This window comes from Cavia porcellus, unplaced genomic scaffold (genome assembly GCF_034190915.1).
Source record: "Cavia porcellus strain 051 isolate PalLab524CR breed Dunkin Hartley unplaced genomic scaffold, mCavPor4.1 scaffold_8, whole genome shotgun sequence".
Lineage (NCBI taxonomy): Eukaryota > Metazoa > Chordata > Mammalia > Rodentia > Caviidae > Cavia > Cavia porcellus.
In genome coordinates, this window is record NW_026947491.1 from 61310350 (window position 1) to 61333225 (window position 22876).

The 22876-nt window shown below is 37.1% G+C and overlaps 1 protein-coding gene and 1 long non-coding RNA gene across 5 annotated transcripts in view; one reads left to right on the forward strand and one right to left on the reverse strand.

The window, feature by feature from the left end:
* Positions 1 to 590: 590 nt before the first annotated feature.
* LOC134477356 (uncharacterized) lies at positions 591 to 2214 on the reverse strand. Its single transcript, XR_010049359.1, has 2 exons — positions 2026 to 2214; positions 591 to 941 (listed from the first exon to the last, which is right to left on the reverse strand). It is a non-coding gene; the product is annotated as an uncharacterized LOC134477356 (long non-coding RNA).
* Positions 2215 to 2283: 69 nt separating this feature from the next.
* Positions 2284 to 22876, forward strand: part of Nup107 (nucleoporin 107) — a 36947-nt gene continuing 16354 nt past the window's right edge. Inside the window, exons 1-11 of one of the 4 annotated variants that reach the window (XM_063255106.1) lie at positions 2284 to 2416; positions 4652 to 4743; positions 5223 to 5309; positions 6340 to 6455; positions 9736 to 9874; positions 11205 to 11294; positions 11547 to 11650; positions 14766 to 14893; positions 16035 to 16083; positions 20318 to 20389; positions 21213 to 21301. In XM_063255106.1, the coding sequence (XP_063111176.1) occupies positions 2409 to 2416; positions 4652 to 4743; positions 5223 to 5309; positions 6340 to 6455; positions 9736 to 9874; positions 11205 to 11294; positions 11547 to 11650; positions 14766 to 14893; positions 16035 to 16083; positions 20318 to 20389; positions 21213 to 21301 (974 nt within the window). In that variant the 5' untranslated portion in view covers positions 2284 to 2408. The other 3 variants (XM_063255108.1, XM_063255105.1, XM_063255109.1) reach the window with 3 other exon arrangements.

Here is a 22876-nt window from a genome sequence, read left to right on the forward strand (position 1 = left end):
TACCTCTTGGGTTTTTCCCCATTCTCCTACCCTCTCTTCAAGTTCTTTTAAAAAAGCCTTTTCCATTTTTTCCCTTTTTTCTTGTTTTTCTTTTCCCTTCCTCCACGTCCCCCATAGTTCACCTTCGCATTTGAACATTTTCTGTTTCCCAATATCTGTTATACATTTTGATCCTTCTGTACTGTCAGTTTCTCACACCAGAGAAACAGTGTGGTACCAGCTGGGTGATTCTTGATGGGCACATCTCATGGAATTGTAGTCATGTAGCTAGGAGAATTATCATCAGTACCTTTGTTAAATTCAACAAGGCCTCAGTTAACGCTATGAGAATTGTGGGACCAAAGCTTGCATGGAGGTAACCTAACCTGTCATCTGTAAATGAACAGATCAACAAGTGTGGTTAAAACAGTATCAATAAGAAGTCAATTATCTTGACAGATAACTCTGATTGCTAGCTCACTGGATAACTTAGGCCATCATCTAACTGGAGAACCTGATTCATGAGATCTACATTGATGGAAAATTCAAAGAAGTAAAAACAAGTTCTTATGAAATTTCAAATGATTTCCATGAGGAGGCATGAAGACTACTTATTTTGTAGAAAGTAGAGATACCTTTATTAAAGGATAAAATAGCAATAAATTTAAAGAGCTTGTCTTTGGGATTCTAAAATTAGTCCATTCCACAAAATACAGTAATGGTCCAGTGAGCTAAGCAGAAGAGGTCCCCACCCCCATACTGGGGATTGAGCCTTTGAACTTTTAACTGACCTACATTCTCAACTCTTTTTAACTTGTTTCCTTTAAGATAAGCTTTACTTAAATCATTAAATCGTCCAGGTTGGGTTCAAACTTGCCATCTTCACGCCTCAGTCTTTCAGAGTGTTGGGATTACAGGTGTGTGCCACCATACACAGGAAAGTTGTCTTTGTAAGAATAGGCCTGAAAACAAGCAGAAAGAAAAAAAAGAAGAAGTAAATTGGAATGGTCATCACAGTTACTTTCCTCATAAGCAGGAACAAAACGAAACCAAAACTGTTGGACACCTGGTTACTTTTTCGACAGGGGCTAAAGCAGAAGAAACTTTATAACGACGATGTTGACTGAAACTGGTCTATTTAGAAAATGTGGTTGTATCTCTAATCCTGATTTCTTTGAGGATCAGATAATTTAGTTTTGGTTTAGTGAGGTGGAATTTTAGGATGTGTGACTATTTTGACAAATCTGGTCCATGGGGCACAGTGCACAAGCATCGTACCAAAAATTGTCCTGTAACTTTTAGCTAATTGCACCAGGAAACACTACAAAGCAAGTTTATTAGTGACATGAACTAAGACGGTGACGATGATGATGACTTTTTTCAAATCCATTTTTACTTCAAAGAGAAACAAACAAAACAAAATTTCAAAACACAATATGATGGTTTTTTTGAGGTTTTTTTTCACCAAGTAGTTCAGGCTGTCCTCAAATGTACAGCCATTCTCCTGCCTTAGCTTACAGAGTGGTGGATTACAGGTGTGCACCACCATATTTGGCGTCTACCCTTACTCTTGTAAACTGGTTAATTAACAGTAACTGCTTTCAAACTGGAAGGGGGAGGGAGACACAAAGTTTTGACTAACCAGAATATGCTTTTTGCTTAGACAATATTTTGAAAAAGAGGGCAATGCCATCAGCTTTTACACTTGGATTTTGACTTTTAAAGAGGTCTTATTCTCAACAGGGGAAAAATGCCAGGGAAAGGGCAAATAGTAATTTTGAAAAACAATTAAAAACATTAACATTAAAATTTTAAAACCTTAACATTAACAGGGTGTGGTAGCGCAATTCCGTAATCCTCGGATCGAGAGGCTGAGCGAGGAGGATTGCTGTGAATTCGAGGCCAGCCTGGGCTACAAAGTGGTCTCAAGGCCAGCCTGAACTGCATAGTGAGACTCTGTCTCAAAAAGACCAAAAAAATAAAAAACCAGTTCATTGAGGTCAACACCATAATTCAAAGAGTGAGTGTCCTGATAAAGATAGGCACCTCGAGATATGGTCTGAATTCAAGTCCAGCTTGTCTCTGACTGGCAACACCCAAGGACTCATCAGTCGACCAGAGCGAGTCACACAGCTGTAGCCTCGCTGCCGCCAATCGAACACAACCAGGTCCCAACCCCACGCCTAGGCGTTCCATCACGCACTGGTAAAGTTTTATGCCTGCACACACTAAGCCTGAGCCTGTAGGTAGAAATTGCGCATGCGCCTCATAGGATTTTTTTTTTTTTTTTTAATTCTCGTTCCCCGCACTTTTTTTTTTCTAGCACTGCTTCCGGGTTGAAAGGTTTGCTTCCGGAAAGCGGGAAGGCTGAAACGCGGCGACTAAATTGGACCATTGTTATAAAGTTCTAAGTGAAAAAGGCTGTAGCCATGGACAGGTCAGTCCTGGTGGTGACACCTAGCCCTGAAATCTTTTCCCTCTTGCAAGTTGGCGGAGTGAAATAAGCGAAACCAGACTTCCAGAGGAAGCCGTGGATGTCCTGAGGGTCGGCCACAGGATTCCTCTCCTGCCCTGGAGATTTGGTAACCCGTGGAGGAGAGGCCGCTTGTGTGGGTGGGGAGAGACCAAATGACAGTCCTGTAAGTCCCCACAGCAGATCAGATCTGTTCGTCGATTTCACGCTGCGACTGAAATTCGGAGGTGGGCGGGGTAGGTGGTGGCTGCGCGTTGAAAATTCTGGGTGAGCGCCCAGGATCGCAGAGCTAGTCAGTGGCGTCCCTGGGATCTCGCCCCAGTCTGGATGGTTAAAAGTGTCAGCATCGGGGCTGGGGATTTAGCTCAGCGGCATAAGCACCTGCCTTGAAGCAGGCGGTCGTGAGTTCGATCCCCGGTACCGGTAAAAAAAAAAAAAAAAAAAAAAAGTGTCAGCATCCAATAGCTGAATTCTTCCTAAGGTCTGATGGTTATATTAGTCCCCTGAACAAAGGTGAGTTGTTCAAGGAACAACTTGGATTCGGGAAATTCATTGTGTAGTGGGGGAGGGGGGGGCCAGTAAGCAGTGTAAACTGATACAAGAGTTTGTTATTGCATTGTTTGAAAAGAAGGAGCAATTAAGTCTCTGTCACAGGCGGTATCAGGCAGACCTCTCGAATGAGGTAGTGGGCGGTGTTTATTGAATAGTAATAGTACATTATGAATTCGCAAATATAGTCTATTACATGACTGCCTGTGTGCAAAACATTAAGTCGCTTGTTGACTCTTCCAAACAAACCTATGAGCATATGTAGTGTCATCTTTTTTTCATAGATAACAATGAGGCTGAAAGATACTAAGGAACTTGGTCAAAGTTAGGAAGCTAGTAAGGTTAGATAGAAGTTGCCAACAGGGATCTGTGTTTCCGGGCTGTATAAGGCCATTTGATTAATAAGTAGGTATTCATCAGGTGGACAGAAGGCCTCTGTAAGAGAAATGTGTTCCAGTGTGTAAGGATATTTAAAAAAAAAAGTGTATGCTTAGTGTACATGAATGATTGCATGCAGTATATGTTTATATGGTAATGATGTGTCTCATCATAGGACAGAACCCCTAAATTGGGTCCACATTTTAAATAACATGCTAAGAAATTTGATGCTGTAGATCGGAGAGAATTATGTGAAGACTTAAAGTGGAAGAGAAGCATCTTGGATTCTTGTGGGGTTTTTTGTTTTGTTTTTCAGACAAGATCTCTCTGTGATTCAGACTGACCTTGAACTCTCCTAGTGATTCTCCTGCCTTAGCTTCCCGAGTTCTGGGATTACAGACATGCACCACCATGCCCAGTTTAGATTATTTTAAAACACAGGGGCGGGGATTTAGCTCAGTGGCAAAGGTGCCTGCCTGGCAAGCACAAGGTCATGAGTTTGATCCCTGGTACCCCTCAAATCATAAAACATAGTTCATAATCCATGATTTATTTCTAGATCTTTAAATGAGAATGATGGGACATCTGGAACATTATGACTTAGCAGAGCTGGGGGAAGACACAACACTTAGTGTGCTATGGGGAGAAATAATCTGAAGGTTCATTTCTTTCCAGTTTATTAGTATTTTTTTACTTATCCTTCCATCTCATCAGCTCAATTTTTTTCATACTTTTTATGGCTAGAAGTAGTCATGGCTATATAATGGTATCTTAGTGGTAGACCACATAATACAGCAGTGGTCTCATAAAATATATTACCTGGTGACACTATAGCAATCTTGGTTTGTGTTAAGTATGTTGTCATTCATATGATGACAGAATTACCTGGTGGTGATTTCTCAGAACCTGTCCAAATCATTAAACAGTGCATGACTGTTTTTTAGATTGCAGATGTCCCAGTTAAGGAACTTCTCAGTTCAATAGGGAAAAGACTTTTATGCAGCAATTATTTAAAAAGTGTTATAATACAGGTTCTGAGTGTTGGGATAATTCCCTAGAACAAAACAATATTATGTGTGTTAGAAAATCAAAGAAGTCTATAGGTAAGACTCAAGTGGGACTTGAATAAGCAGGATCTGATACCAGCTGCTCATGCTTGGCAAAAAGATCTAAACCATAGCTATTGGAATGACTCAAGATCTTTTACACCAATTGTGATGATAAAGTTGCTTGCAAATCCTGCATTAAAAAGTCTTAATTATACTATTTTAGGAGCGGTTTTGGAGAGATGTTGTCGCCTGTGATCCGAGAGCCAGAAGTGACACGGACTGCACGGAAGCAGAGTGCACAAAAAAGACTTTTGAGTATCCTTTGTATTTTGGGGAGTATACAGATTGCTGCATGTTTTGAATCATTGTAGAATTTTGTTTTTATGAGAACTATTAAACATTAACTATAATACAATACTACAGATACTAGTTTTGTTCACTCTACAGATACTTTATTTGATCAAATAATACTGTCAATGAAATTCAATGAGGTTATAATTTATGTTGCTCTAAAACAGGATATTCTGTTTTATAGCTGTCATTTTGTGAGTAGCATGTGCTGAGATTTAATTTCCATTTTCTATTTGAGAGCTCTTAGGCCACTGTATAGTTAATTAAGATGACACTTGAGAATTTAAATAGCAGACAAAATTAGTTACTCTTTGCATTTATTAGCCATAAGATCTTGGTTCTTGAAAAAATGTATTTACATATTTTGCGTAGTAATACTGTGGTTAATTATAACTGTAGTGATCTCTTTTCTGCATGAAAAATTTTCTTAACTCTTGCTAAAGTTCGAAGTTCCCATGATGAAAATCTTGCCAATAGTACACCAAGAAACCAGATGATTCCTCGAACTCCTAGCTTATTTCGACAGCCTTGTAAGACTTTTTTGCTTTTAAAGTATTTAATAAACGGGGCACCCACCTGTTATCCCAGCACTCTGGGAGGCTAAGGCAGGAGGATCTATAAATTTGAACCCAACCTGGATAAATTTGTGAGACCTTTCTCAAAATAAAAATTTTAAAAGGGCAGGGTATCTATGTCAGTGCAAAGGCCCTAAATTTGATCCAGTGCCCAATAGTGAGGAAAAAAAAAAAGTATTTAATAAAATACATTTTAAAAAAAAGTATTTAATTATAACTCTAGTTATAATAGCCCCTGACATTCATTGTGCACATAGTATTTGGTTACTGAGCCGGATGTGGTGGCGCATGCCTGTAATCCCAGCACTTAGGAGACAGAGGCAGGAGGATTGCTTGAGTTTAGGCCAGCCTGGGCTACAAAGTGAGTTCAAGGCCAGCCTGAACTGCAGAGTAAGACCCTGTCTCACAAAGACTAAATAAATATTTGGTTACAATATTGACAAGCACAAATTATAATGATTATAGTTTGTTAAACTTGTATCATAAGAAAGGTATCATATTTCAGATAAGCATACAATAACTATCTATGCTATACATAAGCATAGATACTTGTTACTTCTGTTTAACCAAAGCTGAAAGTGATACTTAGAAAAGTTAATTTGGGTAATAAGTTCCATTCAGACCACACTCTTGTCCACCAAAGCACAAGTCTGCTCTACCAATTTGCCTCAGTATTCTTTATAAAATTAGAATATGAAAGATCCATTGGTTAGTGTCTTTTTTTTTTTTTTAACTGCTCAGTATATTACAGCGAAGCAGCCCTATTTGTAGTAAAGTTTTCCCTCATTGGCTCAATAGCACTAAAATTTCAAATTTAGAAAAATATGTTAACTCTTTATATCATGGAAATGTTAACAGGGTATTTGTTTGGTTAGAATCTAAATAACCAAAAACTGAAATATTTATTCTTGTTTGTTTGCATGCTTGGTTTTGATGATCAATGCTCATATACCTTAGGTTCTTTTTATCAACCTCTTATTTGTAGTCACTCCACCAAACCGAAGCTTACCAAAACATCCAGATATTTCCTGCATTTTGGGAACAGAAGGGCGGTCTCCTCAGCTTACACAGTCTTCAGGGTTTTTGGGAAATCTGTCCATGGTATGTATAAATCAGTGCTAAAAAGTTCTACCTTCTGGGGCTGGGGGTTTAGCTTAGCGGCATAAGTGCCTGCCTTGAAAGCAGGCAGTCATGAGTTCGATCCCCGGTACCGATAAAAAGGAAAAAGACAAAAAAAAAGTTCTACCTTCTGTGTGGCTTAAAAGCCTTTTAATGAAAATTGAACTCATTTTCTAAAAGTAACTCTAGGATATGTGGATTGACATAATTGGCTAGACGTTTGAAAAACAGACCTTTAGTATCTCATGTCACAGGTAGAAGCTGACATCAGTGACATTTAGATATACTGTATATTAAATGTTTTTTTAATCTAGCATTTTGCTAACCAAGCAAAATACCTTTTGGAATTGATTGCTGGTAGCTATAAAAATTAAGCTGTTTTAGGGGCTGGGGATTTAGCTCAGTGGCATAAGTGCCTGCCTTGCAAGCAAGCAGTCATGAGTTCAATTAAGCTGTTTTGAAGCATGAAAGAAGTAGAATACCATGAGTAATAGATGAAAATATAATATGAAAGATAAACACTGTCTGCCTGGGGACTTTGACAGTAGAGTCAAAATTGAATTAGAAGACAATCAGCTGGTTATCTGCTGCTGAACTGATTCGCTTGTGTGTGGGAAACCCCTCAGACATTTGATGACAGAAGTGGTCTGTGTTGTGAAAGTATAGGAGAACTCGATTGCTTTTTCTACTCAAGGGAACAAAAAACAATTTGGGGAAAAGTAGAGATGCTCTGTAAGAATCACTGTTGAGGGTTGGGGATTTAGCTTAGCGGCAAAAGCACCTGGCTGGCAAGTACAAGGTCATGAGTTCAGGCACCCCAGCACTTGGCAGGCTGAGACCGGAAGATGCCTGAGTTTAAGGCTAATGTAAGCTATATGAGTGAGTTCAAGGCCTGCCTGAACAATGTAGTGAGATTCTGTCTCAAAAAACAGCAACCAAAAAAACAAAACAAAACAAAACAAAAACAGAGTCACTGTGGAATAGTTGAAAATTGCAAAAGAAATGTTATATACACAGTGATATAGGCTGACTTCACTTTGGTATTAAAAATACGTATAGAAAAAGAAAGCATTATGTCTGAGAAGAAAACAGTTTTATTGTAGGAGACAATAAATGGCACATTTAGTTCCAAAAACAAAATTAAAATGTTTCTTTTGTCTTTGGCTCTGTGATGTATTAAATAGGCTCAGAAATTTTTATGCACGCACTTGTACGTTTGTCAAAGTTAGGTGCTTTCTGAAAGGTAGTTTTGCCTTAGATAAACTCTGTTACCATAGAAGATTAAATCCATCTTTAGTGTTTTCTTTTCCCTTTGGTGCTGACACATGATAGACAAATGCTCTGCCATTAAGCCATACCCCCAGCCCCAAATTCATCTTTAAAAGCCCAAAGTTATAATCCTTTTAAACACATAGATTCACAGCATCAATCTCTAGCTTTTTGCCTCAAGAAGACCGATTTAAAGATAACATTTTTTTTATTGTTCAGACCTGCATTTTTCAATAAAAGATAGCTTTTAAACTTTTTTAGTGTGGTGGCACACACCTGTGATCCCAGCACTGAGAAGGCTGAGGCAGAAGGATCACCATGAGTTCAAGACCAGTCTGGGCTACATAGTAAGTTGGAGGCCAGCCTACACTGCATAGTGAGACCCTGTCTCAAAAAAAGCAAAAAAAAAAAAACCCCCAAAACAACCTTTTTTATTATGGATATTTCAAACATGTCTGAAAAATATAGTAGTACAGTAAGTCCCTATGTGTTCATTGCCAAACTTCAACAATTACCTAATTTTGTAATTCTAACTAATTTCATTCATTTATATCCATGTGCATTTCCCCTCCATTACCTTAGAATACCCAGGTATCATGGTTTCAGGATGTATCTCTGTAACATAATAAGGGTACTTGAACATAAGTACAATATAGTCAACGTATCTAACCAATACATATACACAGCTATTTCCATTTCAAATATATACATGTATATAATATAAGATACATTATGTTATATATATTACATATTATATATTATAAAAGCACTCATCACTTAATGACAAAGATGGGTTTTTTTAATCTTTTTGAGGCAGTGTCTTGCTACACAGTTCAGGCTGGCCTTGCGCTCACTTTGTAGTTCAGGCTGGTCTCAAATTTGCACTGATCCTCCAGCTTTAGCCTCCCAAGCGCTGGGATTACAGGAGTGCACCTTCTGAAAAATGCATTGTTGGGCAATTTTTGTCATGACTGTCATACAGTATACTTACCAAACTAAAGTGGCTACAATATTAATAATCTTATGGCACCACTGTCATCGGTGTGGTCTGTTGCTGACCAAAATGTTCTGTGGTAGATGATTGCAGTTATTATATATTTCATTAAGTGTTTAGGTTTCCTGTCTTGTCAGCTTTTTTAAGTTGTTGTGTTTGGATTTTTGTTTATTTGGGTTTGTTTTTGTCTTTATTTGTTTTTTTGTTTCATTTGGATTTTTGGTTTTTTGAGACAGGGTCTCTATGCAATTCTAGCTGGTATTGAGCTCACTGTGTAGCATATGCTGGCTTCAAACTGTCAGCAATCCTGTCTCAGCCTCCCAAGTCTGGGATTACAGGCTTGCTCCACCACATCTGATTTATATTGTTTTGTTTAAATCAGGATCCAAACAAAGTCAGCACATTTGGCTTGGTTGTTTTTAAAGTCTTGCCTCTCCCCTTTCTTAATTACCATTCATTTGTTGAAGAAACTGGATCATCCTGTATAGTTCCCCAGAAATGAAAAATACAGGTAGAACTTTATTTTACCTATTAATATCAGCTTCCAGAGGCTGGGGATTTAGCTCAGCGGCATAAGCGCCTGCCTTGCAAGCAGGCAGACGTGAGTTCGATCCCTGGTACCAATAAAAAACGAAAAAGACCAAAAAAAAAAAAAAAAAAAATTTCAGTTTTACAAAATGTTGCCTTCATTAACCTTTTAAAAAATGTGAAGTTGGGTCAGGGATTTAGCTCAGTGGCACAAGCACCTGCCTGGCAAGTACAAGGTCGTGAGTTCGATCCCTGGTACCAAAAAAAAAAAAAGTGCGGAGCAGTACACAGAAGAAAACTATTTAAAAACCTTAACAACTTAGAAAACTATTTAATTTCCTTAACAAAATTACCAGTTGGCTTTCAAAAATGAAAAACATACATGAAGTTGTTTCAGAAGTTTTTAAAAATGGTACTATTATTCATTCAATGACAGTCACTCTATCACAGCTGTGGGTTTTCATTGTTAAGGTAACGAATCTGGATGACAGTAACTGGGCAGCTGGATTCGCAGCGCGGCATTTAGGGCTCTTCACGAAAACAGAGCCCAACAATGTCACAGAGGAGATCAGTGCGGTTATGTTACGTGAAGATGATCCTGGAGAAGCTGGTAAGGGGCTTTGTGACAAAGTAGCTTTTCTTTCACTAAGGAAGAAACTATTTCTGGCCATTTCTGAATGCTGTTAATAAATGTTAACATAAATAAATATAATTAAATGAATTAATATATTGATATAAATATACATTTATATAAGTTACATATTTCTTTTGGGAGGAGTGGCTTAAAGTATTTCTTCAAATTTCTGCATACTAAAAGTCTGAGATAAAGATGTTCAGGCATGAGGTGTAGCAGGGCACACCTGTTAATAGCAATATTTGGAAGGCTGAGTGGAAGAGGATTGTCATGAGTTTAAGGTCATCCTGGACTATATAGTGAATTGAAGGCCAGCCTGAACTACATAATAAGACCCTGTCTCATAAAACAAAACGAAATGGAAAGAAAAGGTGTGGACAGAGCTAGTTTTTTTAACAACCTTTTTCCTTGGCTTGGAAGGAAAATAGCCGTTTTCCTCCCATGTTTTCCTGATCTTCTTCCCTCTGTTTTATTTTTTGGACTAGGAATATTTTTTTTTTTTTTTTTAGCACTAGGGATCAAATTCATAATCTTGCACTTACCAAGCATTTGAACTACTGAGCTAAGTCCCTGGCCCACTGTAATATTTTTATTACACCATAGTCATGATTTTTATTGTTTGTAGTCCTGGCCATCTTTAGAAGGTTGCAAACTTTACCTTAGTTATCTGTTAAAAGAGAGCTCTTTTTCTTTAGGTTTTGTTTTTAATGTAACATTTTTGATGTGTTTTGTTTTGGCCTAGGCAGTAGTACTGTTTTGCTTTTTGGGGTGGTTTTTTTTCAGATAATATTGTGTCCTTGCTAGTTCTAGGTTGGTTGTTACTATTCCCTTATGGAAAACACCATCTGCTTTATTGTCTGTGTACATACATATTACTATGTTCTTCATCATCTTACTGTCATCATAACCTCACACAGAAAAGTGCTAGTCAACATGCTTAGCATTTACAAGCATTAACTCGTGGTCCTTACCAGGTCCACTGAAAAGTTGTAATACTTATTCCCATGTTAGAGGACAGGAGCTAGGTGCAGTAGTACACACTTGTAACCCTAGCTCTCAGAGGTTGAGTGGGGAGGATGATGAGTTTGAGTCCAGCCTTAGCAACATAGTAAGATCCTGACATCAGAGACAGAAAAATAAAGAACATACAGGAAAAGGATGGTTAAAGAGGTTAATTAACTTTGTTAAGTTCAGCCAGCTAGGAAGTGATTGCACCAGGATTTCAAACTAAATAGTTTGATTTTACAGCCCTTCTCTTTTTTTGTGGGGATGGAGAGTTGAGTCAGTGTCTCTGTATGTTGTTCAGGGCTAGCCTTGAGCTCACTGAGTGGCACAGGCTGTCCTCAAACTTGCAGTGATCCTCCTGCCTCAGCCTCCCGAGTGCTGGGAATTACAGGTATGTACCTAGATGAAGAAGGGAACAGGAGTCTGGATGGACGTGGTGATGGGACCACAACAGGGTAGAGATACTTAATGCCACTGAACTATACACTTCAAAATGGTTACAGTGGTCAGTTCTGTGTCATGTGTATTTTACCAATTAAATTCTCAAAAATCAGTAGTGGAGAAAAAAAGATATGTTGCTATGTTTTATGTTTTCAAATAAAATTACCTTGTGTGTTACTTAGCTTTTCTTCATCTGTTTTAGCATCCTCAAGCATGTTTCCTGATTTCTTGCAATCTTTTTTGAAGCATTCTTTATCTACAGTTTTTGACCTCGTGGAAGAATATGAAAATATTTGTAGCAGTCAGGTAAGCTAATTTTACTTCAGCATTGGTCAAACTTCAGTGGTTGTAGTTTTTGCATAGCACCAACCTTTTCCATATTGTACTTAAGAGAGATGTTTGAGAGGCACAGCGGCAGGAGTGGTGGGCAGCTCAACCAGAGTGTCTCTGCTTGTCATATAACAAAAGCTCCATACAAAATGTCTTGGCGGGGGCTGGGGATTTAGCTCAGTGGCATAAGCGCCTGCCTTGCAAGCAGGCAGTCGTGAATTCAATCCCTGGTACCAGTGAAAATGAAAAAGACAAAAAAACAAAATGTCTTGGGGGAGGAAGAAATCTGCTTTTTTAAAAAATATAAAATATACAAACAACTCATGGAACTCAACAATAAGAAAACTAAACCAAAAAGAAAAAAAAAAAAAATGGGCAAAAGGTGAGAAATGGACACCATACCAAAGAGAGAATGCAGGTGGCAAAAAAGTGTATGAAAAAAATGTTTTGTATCCAATATTATTAGGAAATTGCTAATGAAAACCAGACACTGTCCCATGCTTATTAGAATGACAGAATCCAAAATACCATGACAGTACCAAAATCTGATGAGAATGTGGAGCAGCAGTGGGAATCTTAGTCACTGATGATGTGAATACAAAATGACTATTAGTTTCGTTCAAAATTAAACCTGCTCCTTCTGTGTGATTCCGCAGTTGTGCTCTTTGGCATATCGCCATGTGAGTTAAAAATTTGTCCTCATACACCAAAGCCTGCATATGGATGTTCATAGCAGCTTTATTTACAAAGATTTAGAAGCAACCAAGATGTCCTTCAGTTGGTGGATGAATAAACTGTAATTCATCCAGTAAGTGCAACATTAATGTATTATGAAGAAATGAGCTAGTGAGCCACACAGAGACACAGGAATCTTTATTAGTTTTTTCATTTTTTATTTTTTTTGTCTTTTTCCTTTTTATCGGTACCAGGGATTGAACTCACGACTGCCTGCTTGCAAGGCAGGCGCTTATGCCGCTGAGCTAAATCCCCAGCCCCCTCTTTATTAGTTTTTGAGGTAGAGTTGCACGGTATAGTGGCAAAGGCTGCCCTTGAGCTTGTGATCTTCCCCTTAGTCTCCCAAGTACTGGCATTACAGGTATGTCCTGTGCATCCAACAACAGAGAAATCTTAAATGTGTATTGTTAATGAAAGAAACCAATCTGAAAAGGCTGTGTACTGTATGATTCCAACTGTTACATCCTGGAGAAGGCAAAACTATGGAGGTAGTAAAAAGATTGCTGGCAGTTAGTCGGAAAGGAAGGACGGATGGGCAGAACGCTGAGAGTTTTTAGTACTATACTGTAACATGTATGTATAATAGTGAATATATATCCGTATACATTTGTTAGAATCCATGGGCTGTGTACTCAGCATAAACCCTCAGTCAACTGGGAATTTGGGGTAATAATGACGTGTCAGGGTAGGTTCATTAATTATAGGCAGTGCAGCATTCTAGTGCAAGATACTAACAGGAAGACTGTGTATGTATGCATGGGAGCAGGGGTATTTTCTTTTTTTTTTTTTTTGTCTTTTTCCTTTTTATCGGTACCAGGGATCGAACTCACGACTGCCTGCTTGCAAGGCAGGCGCTTATGCCGCTGAGCTAAATCCCCAGCCCCTAGCAGGGGTATTTTCCATTCGGTTTTACTGTGAACGTGTAAACTGCCTTCAAAGTAAGATCTATTAAAACAGAATTTAAAACTATTGCATTGAAAAATAATTGCCACTCAGTGCAGTGGCATGAGCATGTAATCGCAACTACTTGGGAGGCTGAGGCAAGAAAATTGTACATTTGAACCAGCCTAGACAACACACAGCAAAATCTTGTCTCAAAAATAAAGAGTAATTGGAGTAACAATAGGAATAGCCTACTTTTGGAGGGGTTTGTGTTTCCTTTGTTTTTTGAGAGAGTGTCTCACTGTGTAGCCCAGACTGACCTTGAACTCATAGCCATTCTCCTGCCTCAGCCTTCTCTAAGTGTGGGGATTATAGGCATCTGCCACCATGCCAACTAACCGGCATTTTTGAGCATTTAATATTATTTCAGTAATCATCCTGTGAATCATTCTTTTATAAAGCAGTAACTTCATTGAATAACAAAAGCTTTTTTAAAAGATGATAAGACCTGTTGCAAATCTTTATGTTCTGAATGAGACCAATCTTGCTTCTTAATTCCCTCAATAAATAAAAGAGATTCTGTTGGAGATGGAGAGAAGAAAGCAAGGGGGAGGGGATGTTAAAAGAATAAAGGTGTGTTACATACATGTACCAGCTCCCCACGACGGATGTTATCATTATGCTCTGTAAATCTGTACTAATAAAAATAAAAATCTGGAAAAAAATAATGAAGTTCTACTATTGATAACTTCTGAGAAACATTTCTTTTCTCTCAAGGCCTAAAAACTTCTTTGTCAAGCAATTTTTTGTGTGTTTAATCAGAAAGATTCATACCTTTTATTAGATTCTCATGTATGCTTCAATCTCCAAAAGGGTTAAGACACTGAACTGGGATAGAATGAAACTTTAGTGAAGTTTTCTCTAGAAATAACATGTTTGGGTATCAGTCTTAGGAAAATATTTGTCCTGGTCTATTGCATAGTATAAGATTTACAAATACAATTTTAAGGTATTGGAGCCAGGAATTTGGTTTAGTAGCACAAGTGCCTGCTTGGCAAGTGCAAGGTCATGAGTTCAATCCCTGGTGCCAAAAAAGAAAGATAATATAATAATAATAATTTTAAAACTCGCTCTTACTCTTGGTTCATGTGATTTTGTCATGTATGGGCCTTTCCCCTGGATAGGTTGTATGAGGAGAGAAAAAACATATCCATAGCTGCTGTTGTTGAGTCTGAATCTGTTAAACTTTTATGCATATACTCATGTCAGCACACCTTGCTCTAAATTAGAGTCGTTTCTCCTGGGAAAATTACATTCAGTTAAAACACGATGGAAAGGGAGGAAAAATTTATGATGTGTGTCTGTTGACGCTACATGTTAATACCCTTTTAGCACTGTGTACCTAGTGAGCACAAAGTTCCTGGCAACGCAGTTGTAGAAAGCTCACCTCTTGCTGTCTGTGTTTCTCATTCAGGTGAGTATACTGAGTAAGATGGTGAGCAGAGCAACGCCTGGACTACAGAAGTTTTCCAAAACAGCTGGTATGCTCTGGCTTCTTCAGCAGGAGATGGTCACCTGGAGGCTACTGGTTTCTTTGTACAGGTAAAATTATTATAGAGAACCATAAGTGAAATCAACATAAGGTAGCAAACCGCTTGGCAAATTAAAAGTTAAAATATATTTGCAAATAGGCTTTGTTGTTTTGAGACTTATGATTTCTAATACTTTAATTGATAGAAGTTAGTTATGGGAGAAGTTGGGGTTATCAGTAAATGAACCTGATAATTGCCAAGAATTAGATATGTATAAAGGCACCGGGCGAGGTGGTGCACACCTACATTCCCAGCACTCAGGAGGCTGAGTCAGGAGAATCATTGGGAGTTCAAGACCAGCCTGGGCTACAGAGTGAACTCAAGGCCAGCCTGAACTGCACAGTGAGACCCTGACTCAAAAAGACAAATAGATCTGTATAAAGGTTTAAGGAAAGCACTAAAAGTAGAGCAGTACAAAGAAAGAATAGATTAAGAAAATAACTGAAAAGATGATTTTGTTTAGTGGAAGCTTAAAAGAATATAATCAAACCATCTCTTAGTTCCTCGGTGGTTTTGGCTCATTCTATTGCTTTCTCATGCTAAAAGGAAATTTTGAAGCTGGACCCAGTGGCACATGCTGAAATCCCAGCTCTTGCCTATAGTCCAAGCACTTGGAAGGCTAAGGCAGGGAAATCTTGAGTTCGAGGCCAGCGCATGGATTATGTAGTGAGTTCGGGGCCAGCATGAGTCACTAGCAAGACTCTAAAATACAAAAATGAATAAAGTGAAACAAACAAGATTGAGAGAGAGAAAAGAAAATCATTCTTTCATTGTTACCATATGAAGATGTTATGAAAAAATTGCCTTAGCAAGTAGCTATTAAAGACTTTGCAGTGGGGACTGGGGATTTAACTTAGAGGCATAAGGGCCTGCCTTGCAAGTGGGCCGTCGTGAGTTCGATCCCTGGTACCAATAAAAAGGAAAAAGACAAAAAAAAAAAAAAAAAAAGACTTTGCAGTGTGTATTTTTGGCAAATAAGTACTGCATAGGTGTCAGCAGGCATTTGCTACTTGTATTTATAGGGTAATGACCAAATTAACTGCAAACTCATTTATTTATACTAGGTAAAATGCAAGTTTGCACATGCAGTCTTTTAACAGGGGAGCTCATACACTGGAATAAGGCTTTTTCATTTTATATTGTTTCCTCAGAGACAGGATACAGTCTTCGTTACAAAATGGAAATATACTCACAACTCCTGTAAGTTTATATTGGTCTTTTACTTCATAAATGATTAAAATTAAAGAAAAAAACTTTTACCAATGGGACTTGATTTTTACCATCCATCTTGAGCTTTTGCGTTTTAAATATGGTAATCAAATACTAATTTATATTAGAGATTAAAGGTAAGAGTCCTTTTTTGTTCCTCTCTCTGTGCAGTATAACACTTCAGTATGTACTGGAATACTACCAGACATTTTTATGTATCTTTATTTATACACATGTATTTTTTAAAATGAATTTTTGTGCCAATTCATAGAGATTTACCTTATTTTTTAATGTTTCAGAGGATAAATGTAATATCACATTTTAGACATTCTGCACAATTTATATTTCTAGTGTTTTTGTTATATCAATAATATAATAAAAATATTTCATCTTTATATATGTGTACAAGTATTTACTGTATTCTGGGAATTAAATGATTGGGCTAAAATTTGAGATTGCCATATTGTCTACTTCATGTCCCAGTGTACACTTCCACTCAAAGTATAAAAAAAAGTTTACTTTGAAATGGGATATTAGCTATCATTTGGTTTTCCTAACTAGGGAAGTAGCTCATTGTTTTAATATGCAAATCTTTGGTCACTAGGGATGTTGAATATTTTTTCATTCATAATCCCCTTATATTTTATATGAATTTGTATTTATAGCCTTTGCTCATTTTCCTATGTTTTCTTATTTTTTCTTTTATACCTGTTAATATTTTCCTTTCTGTTGTCTTTCAGCTTTATTTAAGGGTTGTTTTCCCTTTTTTACATGTCATATTTTCATTTTGCATTCATTATCTTGTGTCTTATAAGGAAAGCCTTTCATATCTATTGTTAAAAATGTCTTTCAGCCAGGGGTGGTTTACGGAGGTGCTCTCCTGTAATCCTACCACTTGGGAGGCTGAAGCGGGAGGGTCACTAGAGTTCATAGCCAGTGAATTCAAGGCCACCCTAAACTACATAGGGAGACCTTGTCACAAAACAAAACAATATAGAAAGAAATACTTTTCAATTTTTAAAAAAAATTAACTCTTCATATAATTAAATTCATCTGAACTATGAAAGAAACAAGAGATTTAACGTTTTCCCAGTGAATATCCCAACACCATTTATCAAGGTCATCTTTCACTGATTTGTAATGTTCTCTTCGTAACGTAACAAGTATTCTTTGTATATGAATATTTTGTTTTATTGATTAGTTTACTTGAAAGCTAATACTATATGAGTTACTCTAACACAGAAATGTTCTTTTTAAAATATTTTTATTTTTAAATTTTTTTAATTTTAATACATGTTTGGAGTACATACCTAAGGATTACATTCTAAAGCTGAAATTTCCATTTTTGGGTAGGGTTAGTCTGCTTCTCCCATTTATAAATACATTTTGGCTACTTTTGCGTGCATTTTTCTTCAGATGAACTTTATATTTCTCATTTTGTTAAAATTTATTTTAGGATATTGATTTAAATAATACTGAATTTGTAAGCTGAATGTGGTGGCACACTCCTGTAATCCCAGCACTCAGGAGGCTGAGGCAGGAGGATTATTGTGAGTTCAAGACTGGCCTGGGCTACAAAGTGAGCTCAAGGCCAGCCTGAACAGCATAGTAAGACCCTATCTCAGACAAAACAAAACAAAAATAATGAATTTGTAAATTAATTGGAAAATATGACATCTTTACCACATTGTATGTTCACATTAATCATAGCATCTCTCTCCGTTTATTCAAATCTTTTAAATTTTGTATGGATCTTGTACTTTTTCCTATAGAATTCTCTGCAAATAGACTCTTCTGTTTATTTTCTAATTATTACTGTGAAGTAGAAAGTTACTCATTTATGTATACAGCTCATGTTTCTGCATCTTTCAGCATTAGAGTTTTTTTACTTGAGTTTGTTCTGTATGTGAGCAGTAGTCATCTGAAAATAGAGTTTTCTCCTTAGTTCTTTCTCATCGGTGTTCACCTTATTTCCTTTCCTTCCTCACTGCATTGGGTTGGATCACCCGTGCAGTGAAGAATTTGTAGCTGACATTCTTTTTTGTTTTGTTTTGGCAAGGGGTGGGGTTTTTTATTTGTTTGTTTGTTTGCTTGTTTTTGGTCTTTTTTGAGACAGGGTCTCTCTGTGCAGTTCAGGCTGACCTTGAGCTCACTTTGTAGCCCAGGCTGGTCTCGAACTCGCAATGATCCTCCCACCTCAGTCTCCTGAGGGCTGGGATTACAGGCGTGAGCCACCACGCCCAGCTCAGGGGTGTGGTATTTTAAGACAGAGTCTTACTGTGTATCCCAGGCTGGCCTTGAAGTCATGATGTGCTCCTTCTGCTTCAGTCTCCCAAGTGCTGGGATTAAGGTGTGCACTGCCACATCTTGTTCATATTCTTTTTTTTTTTTTTTTTTTTTTTTTTTTGTCTTTTTCGTTTTTTATCGGTACCAGGGATCGAACTCACGACTGCCTGCTTGTAAGGCAGGCGCTTATGCCACTGAGCTAAATCCCCAGCCCCTCCTTGTTCATATTCTTATTCTTGAAAACAGTGCTTTTGGTTTTCATCTTTATATTTGATGGTTTACTATATATAAATTAAGAATTTCTTGTCTCTTGATTTGCTGAATTAGAATGGATATTGATTATTCTTGTATAGATACTTGCTTTAATTTGTTAATGTAATGGTTTATAGTAGTACAGACCACTGGATTATCTCAGAATGCAGTCTTTTTCATGTTGTATTCCTATATATACCTCTGAATTGTATTATCTAATATTTTATTTAGAACTTCCTAAGTGTGTTTTCTTTTTGGTAATTTATCATTCAGTTTTGGTGTCTAGAATTGTGCTATCTTTGCAGAAAAAAATCAGGACTATTCTACCATTTTTTGTGCTCTATTGAAGAATGTAAGAATTGTTTTTTGAAAGCTTAATAAAAATATACCTCTAAAACCATCAAGACAAGCTGCCTTTCTGGGGGGTTATTTTTACTTTCTCATTTCAAAAGTAATTTATGTTTGAAACAATTATATATAGTCAAAAAAGAAAATATTTGTATTTATAATAAGTTCAGCTATCCATATCTTTTAGTGTTTTTTTAACCTAAAATACTTTTTTAAATATCCTTTCCATCTCTTTGTTCTACAAATACCAACAAAGTAACATCTACTTCTAGAAAGTCTGTCTTATACTTAGACATTTATTGAGCTGTCATATTAATTCCACAGTTTCTCATTTATTGTCTCTAGTTTCTGGATAGGCATTTTGGTTCTCTACAAATAATGATGGCTTTGATTCTTTTTTTGTACTTACTATAACTTCTTTAATCTTTGTAGCTGTATTATGTTAGGTAGGATATTCTAAAAGTTAAATAGTAGGAGGGATTCCTCTTTTGGTCTTCTAGACATTAAAGACGGTATTTCACTTTATAGTAATTGCTAGATTTTTAAATTAGATAGTCATGCATTTTTTAATCGAGAAAATATCTTTATCAAGTGATATTTCATTAGTCAAGAAGTTTATGTGGGTCTGGGGATCTAACTCAGAAATAGCACTTGCTTAGAATGCACAAGGCTTTGGGTTCGATATTCAGCGCACGCACGCAGTGCCTGTTTAGCTGGGCTTGGTGGTCCGTGCCTATCATCCCAGCCCTCTTGGAGGCCGAGGCAGTAGGATAGCAAGTTTGAGCCAACCTGGGAACTTGGTGACTTAGTGGGACCCTGTCTCAAAATAAAAAGTTTAAAACATGGCTATAGATGTAGCCATGGGTTCAATCCTTAGTACCAAGAAAATAAAAATAGTTGCTTTTCTCCTTTAACTCCTGAATAAAATAAGTTGTTCATAGGTTTGGCCCATGCTTGAAGTAGTCACAACACATCCTTTGGATACACAGCTTAACGTTACTTGTTAATATTTCTGTCATGTCACCAAAAGTCTTAAAACCCTTGTGTTGTACTTCTTTTTCAAATTTAATTTTGTATTTATGTTCCCTGACACATCAGCCATAGGGAAATAAAATTTTAAATTCCAAGGTAACAAATTAAAATATAAGAACACCTGCACATTAATCTTGACATCTGAAATTCATAAATATTTTTCAGAAGTAAATACACAGATTTACTGTAGTATAACATCTGTATAGATGATTATTTGATTGCTTTTTACTTTTGTTTTGAAAATAATATTCTTAGAACATCTTGTTTTGTTTTTGTTTTTTTCTCCTTGAAATAATTTCTATAATAGGCTGCTAATGCTAGTGAAAAAACGTTTGTGGAAGCCCTGTTTCAGAGAGAGTCACTTGTCCGACAGTGTCAGGTATGTCTAGAATACTTTATTATTGTTTGGTTTAATCACGGAGAACCAGGGTATGTTGACTCACTCCTGATGCTTGCACTGAGGAGGACTGCAGCAAGTTTGAGGCCAGCATGGGGTACATAGCAAGACCCAGTCTTTAACAAAAAAAAAAAAATGGAGAAAAGATATAAGTATCGAAGCTTTTTTTTAATTTAAAAAATAAAATTTAAAATGTTTTCTTAATTTCAGCTTGATCCATTTGTTTATAGTTAAAATTAGAAATTTTGTAATTTGAATTTGGAAAATTGTTCCTTAATTTTTAAGTGATAGCCTTGGGAATAGCCTGTCCAAAACTGTGTTTTTATTCTTTCACCATGATATTTGTCTTAAAAATGTAAGAATAGTGGTTGAAAAATTATTACTTGATATTTTTAAGTCAGAAACTGAAAGCCAGGTGTAGTGACTCTTGCATGTAACCTTCCCTCGCTACTTGGAAGGCTGAGGCAAGAGCTGTAAGTTCAAGCCTACTCTGGGCAACATAGCAAGACTCTGTCTCAAAATAAAAATTTATAAATGAGCTGAGAATGTAGCTCAGTGTAAAAGCCCTGGATTCAATCCCTCATACCAAAAAATAAAATACAAAAAAAAAAGGTGCGGGGCTGGGGATTTAGCTCAGCGGCATAAGCGCCTGCCTTGTAAGCAGACAGTCGTGAGTTCGATCCCCAGTACCGATAAAAAGGAAAAAGAAAAAAAAAAAAAAAAAAAAAAAAAAGGTGGGACAAAGGATAAGAATACCATTTATAAATCAAATGTTCATAGTTAATGCTAATCTTTTTCCTCCTAGATGGTGGTAGATTGGTTGGAGAGTATTGCCAAAGAAGAAATTGGGGATTTTTCTGATAATATTGAATTTTATGCAAAATCAGTATATTGGTAAGTCACTGCACTTTTATACTTGTAGTCACTTAATGTTTATTTTTTCATTCATCTTCAATAAAAATTTACTCAGTTTTTAGTTTGTTCAAATTGTGAACAAAACAGATAATGGCTTTGCCTTTGTAGAATGGCAAATTGTGATTAAGAGCTTTGGGGGAAAATAGAGTTAATGGATACAAGATGACAGTGAATATGTTGTAAGTAGAAGAGGTGATCAAGGAATGCTTTTCTAAAGAAGTTATGAGCACAAAGAGGCTTTTAAGAAATAAGGGCTGGGCCTGGTGACATACACCTATAATATCAGCAGTTGGGAAGCTGAGGCAGGAGGATCACTTCAAGTTTTGAGGCTAGCCTAGGCTACATAGCAAGATCCTGCCTCAAGAAACAAAACCAACCCCAAAGAAATAAAGAAGGCTGGGCATGAGTTATACATGACTAGTCCCTGCTACTGAGGCTGAGACAGGAGGATCATTTGAAGCCAAGAGTTCAAGTTTAGCTTAGGTAAAACAGTGAAATTAAAGGGGGAAAAAACAAGAATGAAGTAGGTAAATTGTACTGAAATCTGGGGGAAGAGTGTTCTGATCAGGAACAGAAGCCACAAAGACTCTGGAAAGGTAAAGTATGTACATGTGGAGGCTGATGTGAACACAGCAGGGAAAAGAAGAGTGGAACGTGAGACTGAAGACAGCCGATGGTATGAGACTCAAAAACCTGTTAAGGTTTTTGCAACTTTTGTTTAGCTAGTCATGTGGTTTTTCAGTTTTTTTGGTGTTTTTGTTCTTTTTTTTTTTTTTTTTTTTTTGGGACACTATCTTGCTATATAATTGATGCTGGCCTCAAACCCGCCATCCTTCTGTCTCCCACATTCTGTGGTTACATATCAGTGTTAGTCAGGTGTGGTGGTGCACACATGTAATCCCAGCACTCAGGAGTCTGAGGCAGGAGGATCATTGGAAGTTCAAGACCAGCCAGGACTATAAACTGAGCTTAAGGTCAGCTTCACCTGTTTATTGAGACCCTGTCTCAAAAAAGACAAAAATAATAATAATAATAATAATTTACCGATGTTTCAGAATGGCAAACCTTAAAACATACCCACTCTTGTGACGACTGGATTTTCAGCTAAGATATCAAAAGAGTCTACTGGGAAATGAAATGTCCTTTCAATAAACTGCAGAGGTATACTCTCTGTGCAAAGAAAGATTAGCCTCAACAGCTTTCTCACACTGTACCCAACAATCCAAGATGAACACAGTCTTCAATGTAAAGCGTATACCCGAAATTCTTTGGGTATTTTTTTATTTTGGTTTGTTTTTTTGTTTTTTGGGGGGATCAAATTTACAACTCACGCTTGCCAGGTAGATGCTTAGGGTGCTGAGCTAAATCCCTGGCCCCTGTAATTCTTTAGATGAAAAACATAGGAATATATCTTTGTAACTTTGGAGATAGGTACATGTCACTTAGTTTACAGAAAGCAGTGATCAAGGAAAAAAAGTTGGATGTGAAGGCAATCTGGCTGTGACCTCTGCCATCCTTGATCACTAGGGTTGGTTCAGCTAATCTGCTAGGTAT